The sequence below is a fragment of the Crocuta crocuta genome, unplaced genomic scaffold (assembly GCF_008692635.1).
Source record: "Crocuta crocuta isolate KB4526 unplaced genomic scaffold, BGI_CrCroc_1.0 scaffold305, whole genome shotgun sequence".
NCBI lineage: Eukaryota > Metazoa > Chordata > Mammalia > Carnivora > Hyaenidae > Crocuta > Crocuta crocuta.
The window spans coordinates 1,160,102-1,170,570 of NW_027529463.1; the positions used below are offsets into that span (position 1 = coordinate 1,160,102).

Consider the following 10,469-nt stretch of genomic DNA (forward strand, 5'->3'; position numbering starts at 1 on the left):
TAAATTCAGACAGTGTGCCTGCTGAGCTCTCAATTTCATCCACTGCATTATATTTCTCCTGTATGTAATCTAGGGATCCCCTCTCTACTTCGAGTCATAGCTTCATTGGTGAATTAAAGGTTTAGAATTAGATGTCCTCTAGCATCTTTTGTATCTCTAAAAAGTTTACCCCAAAGTGGATTTGGACATATATATATAATTAGTACTCTAAGTCAGAGTTGGCAAAAATTTCCTGTAAAGGATTAGATAATACATATTTTAGGTTTTGTGGACCACATATACTGTCACAGCTATTCAACTCTACCATTGTAAAAAAAAAACAAAAAAAAAAAAACAAGGAAAAAAAAGCAGTAGACAATACATAAACAAATGAGCAGTGTTCCAGTAAAACTTTATTTGCAGGGTATAGTTTATTGGCCCATGTCTAAACCATATAATAAAGGAATGGTAATGATAGGTTTAATAAGAACAAATTTAGAAATATTCAGCATCACTGTGCTAGGAGAAATCTTGACACATGCAATGTTCAAGTCTTCTGCCTTCAGAACCACATCATTTAGGACATATGACTATCTGATGTCTTCTAGGAAGACAGCTTATACAGATTCAAAAACCAAATTTACCTGTCAATTTTTATAAATAAAAGATAAGCATATGTGGTGTATTTCAAAAAGACATTTCCAAATAATGGTTAGATTTATAGGCTAGGTCACACAAACCTATTAGATGCATATTATAGCTAAAATCGTTACCATATGCAATGATACACTCACACATGCATTGACAAACACACAGAAGGAAAACTTACACATACATTTTAGTTATAATCACTGCTAAATAGAATTTAGTAAACTACTATTTTTATTAAAAATACATTCCACAGCAAACAGTAAGTAGAAAATACATTTGTACCAAGAACACAAGTTATTTTCTCCCTGCTTTACCTATTAAAGGAACTGAGGGGGAAATGTGGTCTAAGGTTTCAAAATATGTTCCTTCTATATCATTGGGATAATTCAAAACAACTATGATATTTCATTCACCAAATAATCTGATATTCTGCTCTTGTACCTAACACTAAGCTAGAATTTCTAGAAGAGAAGAATTAACCTTTGCCTCTGTCTTTTTGAAACAAACTTAATTTTGGGGAGATAACATTGCCAAGCAAAAGTGTTTACTACTGATATATTTGTTGAATGATATGCTGGCATTAAATAATGAGAGGAAAAATAAACAATTCAAAATAATAAGAAATAACATGTAAGACTATATAATTATTTACAAGAGGATGATTAAGAAATCTTTTATAATTTAAGAGGAATGAGAGAATCCTTTGGATTAGAGTGACTCAGTAAAGTTTTGGGGTTTATTGATTGTAGTAAGGTTCTTATACTAAAGACAAAGTAGCATAGGGGCACCTGGGTGGCTCAGTTGGTTGACTGTCTGGCTATTGATTTTGGCTCTGGTCATGATCCCAGGGTCATGTGCTGAAATGTGCTGCACATGTGCTGACGGTGCAGAGCATGTTTGGGATTCTCTCTCTCTCTCTGCTCCACACCTGCTCATGCATGTGCTCTCTCAAAATAAACATTTAAAAAGAATATTTTGAAAAGTTATGTATCTATTAGAGAAGTTAATTTTTTTGTAAAAACTCCTATCACAGAGAAAATTTCAGGCTTCCCTGGGAAATTCTACCAAACAATGAAGGAAAAAAGATAATCTCATCTATACACAAACTTCTAGAAATAGATGAACACTTCTCATTTCATGAAGCCAGTATTACAATGATAGCAAAATCAGAAGACAAAACTACAGATCAAGGTCCCTTAAGAACACAGACACAAAAATTCTTAATAAAATTTTAACAAATCAAATATAACAATGCATAAAAATGATAAAATATTATGACCAAGTAGAGTTGATCTTAGGAATGCAAGGTTGGTTCAACATCAGAAATGTTGGCAAGTTACCATATCAACAGACCAAAAAAGGGGGAAATTCATACAAAGATTACTTTCATATAAAATATTTGATAAAATTATTTCCCAAAAGAAATTCTATTCTTGAAACTCTCACTAAAATAGGAATAGAAAGGATCTTCCTCAGCTTGTTTAAAGCATCTACAAGTAACCTACAGCTACTAATATTGAAACTCTTCCATTAAAGTGGGCTTGTCAATTTCTCTTTTCAGTATTTGTCTTTTGATAAGCAGTTTTATTGAGGTAAATTTTATAATAAAATTCATAAATTTCAAAATACTTTTAAAAACATAGTCATGTAGCTATCACTACAATCATGATACAGAGGCCTCTCTGCTCTACGCTGAAAATCCCCTTTCTTCATACCCACCCCCAACCCTAGTCCCTGGAAACCACTAACATTCTGTTGTTATAGAGATGTCTTTTATAGCATTTCATGTAAATGAAATCCTACAATACGTATCCTTTTGCATGCATCAGTAGGTGGCTACTCTTTAAGGCTGAGTTGTAGTCCATTTTATGGAATGAGCTACATTTGTTTATTTATTCACCAGTGGAGGTTTGGGTTGTTTCCAGTTTGGGACTATGATGAATAAAAGCTATATTATTCATGCATGCCTTTGCATGAACATATCTTTTCTTTGGGGGAGATACCTAGAGGGAGTATTGCTAAGTCACATAGTTAAGTGTGTGTTTAACTTTATTTAAAAAAGAAAAACAAAAAACCCAAATATCCAAATGGCTGCTGCAGTTTTTACTTCTATGAGAAATTCAGCATGTTTTACTTTTTCTTCTGCATCATTCCCACCCACATATAAACATGTTTCCATTTCCCATCTTAAAAAGGTCTTTTGACTCCAGGCCGCCTCTAGCTACCACCCGTATTCTCTTTCCCTGCTCAGCAATGCTCCTGGGAGGACCAGTCTCCAGTATTTCCTCAGCATCATTTAAACCCACTCCAAACAAACTTCATTACTCCATCAAAACTGCTTATTGAAGTCACCAAATATAGAGTCATTTCTTATTTGCCATCTTTAAACTGTGTTTTCAGTTTAAAATTATTCATCTCTCCATAAAGACTGTGGATACTGAGTGGAGGTGCTGTTATTTCATTTATCCTACCCTGAGTATTAAAAATATTTCATTATACTTGCAACCCTCAAAACATGTGTGTTTAATGAATAATCAAAGGAATTTCTTTAATATCTTGGAACTGGAAAATCAAACTAGAAAACACAATAATCATAAATTTGGGTAGAATTCTGTTACGTTTAGATTAACTTCTGAGATTTATTTTACCATCACAGATTCCTCAGATGTTTATGTATCATAAGGAGACATAATAACTACAGAGATGAAATGTTGGAAACAGATATTCAAAGACTTATATACAAAAGCACTTACATTTTTCACCAATTTCTTTACATTGTGTCATAAAATATAATTTCTTAAAATGAATCATGTAAATGTATGAGGTACCTGTTCACAAAGTAGAAATAAAATCTGTCTTAAGGACTTATACTTTAAATAATTAAAAAGGGGCAAGGCAGGGCTGTATTTTTTCTATTCTAAAGAGTATCGTTAAATAGGTACAAAAATAATTTACAGTGGTAGCTACACATACTAACATATTTTACATTTTATTTCACTGAACTGGTAGGTCATTGTTCATAAGACATTTCTTTAACAGATGAAAACAAAAGCCTTCCAGTTCCAGCTGAATTCACCTTTCTAAAACGTAATTGTTATTATCAAGATCCTCAGTTTCCAACCAAAATCACCAAAGTATAATACAAAACTAAGTTACAGTTCCTTCTCCATTTGTATTTCCAATTACCATGTAAGAATTTTTTTAAAAAAAAGAAATAAAGCTGCAATTTTTTAGTATTAGTAACAGTAACTCAGGTACAGAGTGGGTAGAAATGAAACCATAAACACGTATTACAGATTCTGTGAAACAGTTTTTCAAAATTAAGTTTGAAAGCAGACAAAGCTTGGTATTTTGGGTAATCTAGAACTCTCTTACTTAACTCCTATCAATCATAGCTAAAGGGAGAAATATGTTAAATTAACTTGCTCAATTTTCTTCTCTCAACTTTTTCAGTGCCCTTTAGGAACACCATTACTGAGCAGCTATCGTTAGCATTTACAGCATAAAACCTAATTTTGGAAGGTTGATATTGCAGTATCCTAAACATCATAAAACTGAAAACTGCACAGTACCACTTATTTCATGATACGAAAGGAAAAATGAGTTCGTGGATGAGCCATTTTTGTTTTTTTTTTTAAAAAAAGCTTCAGAATGGTCTTAATGGTTGATTTATACTTAAACATAAACAATGCATACAAAATGACTATTACCTATAATATTAAAAAACTTAATAAAATTGCTAACTGAAAAATATTTTTGTGTATTATGTTTCATATAATAAACATGACAATTACAGGAAAATAGGCCTTCACATATTGTGCTAATAATCTCATTGGAGCAGAGCCTTCCATTTAAATAAAACACCGTGTTAGTCATTTAAAATAATTTAGAAATTATTCTCAATGGTCAGTACAAATACAATTTATCACTAAAAAAATGCATAACAAATGCTTATCAGCATGAAACAACCAATTTATCTTTTAAATGAACCATGTAGAGACATTTCACATGAAAAATTATTAGGTGATATAGGTATTACAAGCAATTCCTAGAAAAACAATTATGTCTGAGGACAACAGTTTTCTTAGTATTTACCATGATAAATATTTTTTTCCTTCACATGTTAAATAAGTGGTTGCGGCTTTGTCTATTTTCCTTTATATGTACAGACGAAACATCAAGAAAAACAACTGTCTTCCTTGTTTCTATGGACCCTCTCACTGGCTAGTCAAATTACAGTATTGCTGCTTCATTCAAAATTCATTGTGAAAACTTTTTAATCTTCTGATGAAGGAAGAGACATAGGTTGGGACTGGCTTTTAAACATAAAGAATTAAAGTAAATTAGATCTGATTCTAAAACCACCTTACAAAACAATGAACTTACAAAAATGAATTTTACTTCATGTCACAAATTGAGCTAATATCTCCTTGAATACATTATATTCAAAAAGTCTCAGGATTGATTCACAATATGTGTATTCACAAAACATGCTGTAGTAGAAAACAGAAAATGATTAAGTCCTTCTGTTTCCTTTAAAAATAAATAAAACATGGCTTTCAACTCTGTGTTCACCATCTATGTGCTCTGCACTCTAAGATTCTGCATGTCTCTCAGCACCACTGGTCGGTAGTTTTGTTCCAAAATCTCCATGTATTCAAAGTAATCACTCACTCGAAACCCATGCAGTGCTTCTTCCTGTCAAAAAATACAAAGAAAAGTTAATTCTCTTGAGTAAAGAAACACATTCTAAGTTAATGAATTTAAATAGTTGACTTTTTTTAAAGCTATAGACAGGGTTTTATGTTGCCAGTAAATTGTAATTTCTTTCTACGTAGTAGTCTGTGTATATATGTGATAGCAAGAAATCATGTCCCTATGAAACAAGGTGGTCTGTTTTTAAAACCAAATATGCTTTACAGCTAACAAAATATAAGATAAACTCTTAATTAATTAAATCTTCTCAATATTTTGGATAGTTTCAATTACAGAATGATTGTTCTCATTTTTAATTAGTAAAGATCCTTAAAGCTTATCAAAGGATACTATAATATTGCAAGAAATATCTTGTTCTACAGCTATGAAGGTTCATAAAACCTTTAATAGTCTGTAACTCATAACGTTGGTACTATGCATGTCTATGCAAATTCTGCATTTAATAGTTAGTGTCCCAAATGAGGCACTCAAGAATAAATTAAAACAATATGAATATTAATTTAGAATCTTAGAGACTTTTAGAGAATTGTATTTCTATTTCTTTTACCATTTCCAAATACTAGCTCTATAGTACCTGCTCCTCAAAATAAAACAAATTCTGGGGTCCCTGGGTGGCTCAGTTGGTTAAGCATCCAACTCTGGCTCAGGTCATGATCTCATGGCTCATGGGTTCAAGCCCTACGTTGGGATCTGAGCTGACGACTTGAAGCCTGGACGCTGCTTCAGATTCTGCGTCTCCCTCTCTCTTTGTGACCCTACCCTGCTTGTATTCTGTCTCTCTCTCTAAAAAATAAAAAAATATGAAAATAAATAAACATTAAATAAATTTTTTAAAAATTCTGAAGAAAAATCATACCTGGTTCAATGTAATAAGTATCATGTTCGGAATTTTGGAGATTATTTTAAAAATTGGACAATTCATGCTTTCCTAGACATTACAGTTTAAAGGTAAAAGTTACTAACAAAACCCAAAAGCCATTAAAAAGCATAAAAGATAATATATTATCATATACCAGAAATTGTGTTATAGGCAATCAGTTTACAGATGAGATACATGAATGTATAGGAAAACATCATATGCGCAATTCTCAATAAGAATGTTTATAAAGGCCTCCCTCAGATGTCACTGCTCACTCGTAAGTGAGTTCACAGCTTACATATAACTTGGGAGAAGTTATATTAATTGTGCCATGTGTCACCTAAAATATGGGTAATCTGGAAGAATAGCTGGTATATTAAAAAATATTACTTATCTACAAGTCTGATGTTACAACTTTTTTAAATTTTTTTTTTTTGAGAGAAGGAGAGAGAGAGAGCTCAGGAGGGGCAGGGGGAGGGTCGGGTACAAAGGATCCAATTCAGGCTCTGTGCTCACAGGCTGAAAACAGCAAGCCCAACGTGGGGCTCAAACTCACGAACTGTGAGATCATGACCTGAGCTGAAGTCAGCTGCTCAATCATCCAATGTGCCACCCAGGTACCCCCTAGAAGTCTGATGATATATCTAAAAGAACTAAATGATGTTAAGTTATATGCAAGGCATAATACCATTAAGGTTAGAGCTAATACCTTCCAAAATACAAATTTTAACTCTATCAATTGAAAAACTTGTAATGTTATCTATTCTCTTATTTCTTCATTAACACATTCATTCTCATTGTATGTAAAGTTCTTGATCAAATCCTGAAGACACAAAGATGTCTTTGTGGACCTGCCTAAAGGCAGGTCCCTGTCCTAAAACATTAGCAGCTGAGGTGTATATTATCTCCAGTTTTATGTATAAGCAACTCAAAGGGAAGATGTTCACCTTATGAATAGCAGAATTACTAGGTCTTTGTAAATTTCTCTATCAAAAATATTTCACTTTGTTCTTTGGGGAAAAATAGAATTGAAGTAGGACCATTCTTACTGTTCTAGAATTCTCTTTAAACAGTTACTGTTGTAGTCATAGAACTATTTATGGATGTATCTATTCTCTTCATTCAAATTATGTGTGATTTGGTACTGATCAACTCCTCACTAAAACTGTATCTCAGCTGGTAAGAAATTACAGTAATGTGTTAATCTTACCAGATTAAATAAAAAGCCTAATACCAGAAAATTGCTTTAGTGTATATTCATGATTTTTAAAAAAATGCTTATTGTTTATTAACTAAATCACAATAGAGGTCGAAAACATTTGAACAATAGCTCTAATAATTCTTCTCTGGGCAAACGTAAGCAAATTTATTGAACATCTTTTAATCATGTTCCACTTAATTTATAAATAAAAACTACCTATGGAGAACCATAACTATCACTTGTTTTAAATATATTTTTTCCGTAGAATATTTTCTAAATTATGGCTTCAATTTTGGACATTAATTTTAATATAAAGAGAAAATGCCCTGAAAACTTCATTGAAGAGACATCCATAATGCAAACTGGTTTGGCCATTCTGGAAAATAGTATTAAGTTTCCTCACAAACTTAAAAATAGAGGGGCACCTGAGTGGCTCAGACAGTTGAGAGACTGATTCTTGATTTTGGCTCAGATCACGATGTCAGAATTTGTGTGAGTTCGAGCCCCATGTCAGGCACTGCGCTAATGGTGCGGAGCCTGTTTGGAATTCTCGCTCTCTCCCCCTTTCTCCTTTTCCTGCTCATCTGCACAAGTGCACTTTCTCTTAAAATAAATAAACTTTAAAAAGTTAAAAATAGAACCACCCTATGATCCAGCAATCCATTACTTGGTTTACCCAAGGGATACAAAAATACTTATTCAAGGGGACGTATGCATCCTGATGTTTACAGCAACATCATCATCCACAATAGCCAAATTATGGGGAAAACCCAAGTGTTCACCAACTGATGAATGGAAAAAGAAGATGTGGTATACACACACACACACACACACACACACACACACACACACACAGAATATTACTCAGCCATCAAAAAGAATGAAATCTTAACCATTTGCAACAACACGGATGGAGCTAGAGTATTATGCTAAGTGAAATAAGTCAGAGAAATACAAATACCATACAATTTCACTATCTGAAATTTAAGAAACAAAAACTATGAACATAGAGGGGGGGAAAAGAGGAAAGCAAATCATTAAGCAGGCTTTAACTATAGAAAAGAAGACAGGATTGTTGGAGAGGAGGTGGGGGGATGTGTTAAATGAGTCCTGGGTATGATGGAGGGCCCTTGTTGTGAAGAGTCACTAAGTTCTACTCTTGAAACTAATATTACACTGGAAACTAACTGGAATTTAAATAAAAACTTGAAACAAAAAATGGCAAATAATTCTTATGTTAAGGTCATATTTCATAAGAGAAAAATCAAATGTTCATTTTAAAAGAATGTTTTTATGGGCGCCTGGGTGGCTTAGTCGGTTAAGCGTCCGACTTTCGCTTAGGTCATGANAGAATGTTTTTAAATTATTAGCTCACTATTTAAAATTCACACTTTATAAGTCTGAATAAAATCTTCAGAATCTCCAAATCTACTTTCTGTCTTCAGAGTGGTATATTTTTCATTTTATTCTAAATGTTCTATAATGACCTTTTTACTGGATAACTTTACTTTGCAATTACAATCATCTAGACTGCTAGTTTATCATTCAAACTATAAGAGGCCATTTCTTCAGAATACTGCTTTATCATTTTGTTTATGGACCTAAGTAATATTGGACTCTGTATAAATATATGAATTCCCTTATTCTTTTTAAGTAACCTCTATCCCTGATATGGGGCTTGAATTCATGACCCCGAGATCAAAAGTCAAATGCTCTACCTACTGATCCAGCCAGGCACCCCTGAATTCCCTTATTCTTTAAATAGGCAGACATATGTAAATATATCAGGCGATACTATGCCTTTTTATGTAAACAATGCACTACTTCTTCAAGAAAGTAACCTATTTTAAAAAATAGGTTACTTCTGAAGTGGTTTACATCTTGGTTAGAAGTTCATTTTGAGCATGATTCATTTTCTTTTTTGTACCTAATGGCTTTTACCAGTGTGCCTCCAATGATGGTCTCTCTTCATTAATTCTGGGTTTCAAATGTTGAATCATCAAAAAGCATTAACAATTACTATTCTAAACCACAATGTTTCATGTGCATTCAATATTATATGATACAGTATATCCACAGCTTGCATCTCTCCTTTGCATGCAGAACTCAGTTCCAAATATGTATCCACTGGTTTCCCTTTACTATTGAGAACATTTAATTAGAAGGTCCACTGAATTTAAAGTTTTTAAAAAGGTACCCAGACTAGTCAATGAGAGACAACTTGATATGCTAGAAAGAGCTAAAGATTTGGATTCAGACCAAAAAAAGGGTTCAAACTCTCCTGTAGTAGTTATTAGATATATGAACCTGGGGAAGTTTACTGACACTCTAAGTTTCAATTTCTCATGTGTAAATGTAGACAATGAGGACATAAAGTTGTACTGTCTGAACTCTTTTATCATGAACTGTAAAACCTTGTAGGATCTAGCTCCTGCCTCCTCTCTTATTGTTCTAACTACCACACCTTGTTCTGGCCACAGTGGTATCTCAACATTTTCTAAGTGGACCAAGCTCATTTCTACCTCTAAGGTTCTGCCCTTGCCTTTTTTCCTATTTAGAAGAATTTTGCCCAGAAGTCTTTGCATTGCTTTTCCTTGCCTCATGCAGATCTCTACCTACTCTCTCAGAGCAGGCATTGCTGGACTCTTTATCCGAATAGCACCTCTGACTTACTCTACCTCCCTTACCATGTTTAAGTTCCTTAAACTAAAATATATCAATAACTGAAATATTACATATTTATTTAAATATTTATCTACTGGTAGAATATAAGGCCAATGCTGGTAGGGACATAACCTGTCTTGTGACAATAATGCCTGGGACACAGCTCTTATACAACAGAGGAATAAGTCAATGAGTAAATTAACAATACCTATAAATCCCTTTGCCCAGGGCCTGGCATTCAATAAGCACTCAAGGTGTTAATGGTGGTCATAATAAGAACATCTTTATTAACTGATGGTCTCTAAAATGGCTAAGCTAGATTTTCTTGATCACACTGCAAATCTATAATGTTAAGCATCAATGATTATTGACACCAGTCTGTTTCTCAACCCCTTACCA

At 33.2% G+C, this 10,469-nt stretch overlaps 1 protein-coding gene across 1 annotated transcript in view; it reads right to left on the reverse strand.

Moving 5' to 3' along the window:
* Window positions 1-382: 382 nt before the first annotated feature.
* The window catches only part of TBC1D32 (TBC1 domain family member 32), a 202,970-nt gene continuing 192,883 nt past the window's right edge, over window positions 383-10,469 (reverse strand). Inside the window, exon 34 of the mRNA XM_077760780.1 lies at window positions 383-5,328. Within this exon, the coding sequence (XP_077616906.1) occupies window positions 5,209-5,328 (120 nt within the window). The 3' untranslated portion in view covers window positions 383-5,208. The remainder of the gene's footprint in view (window positions 5,329-10,469) is intronic.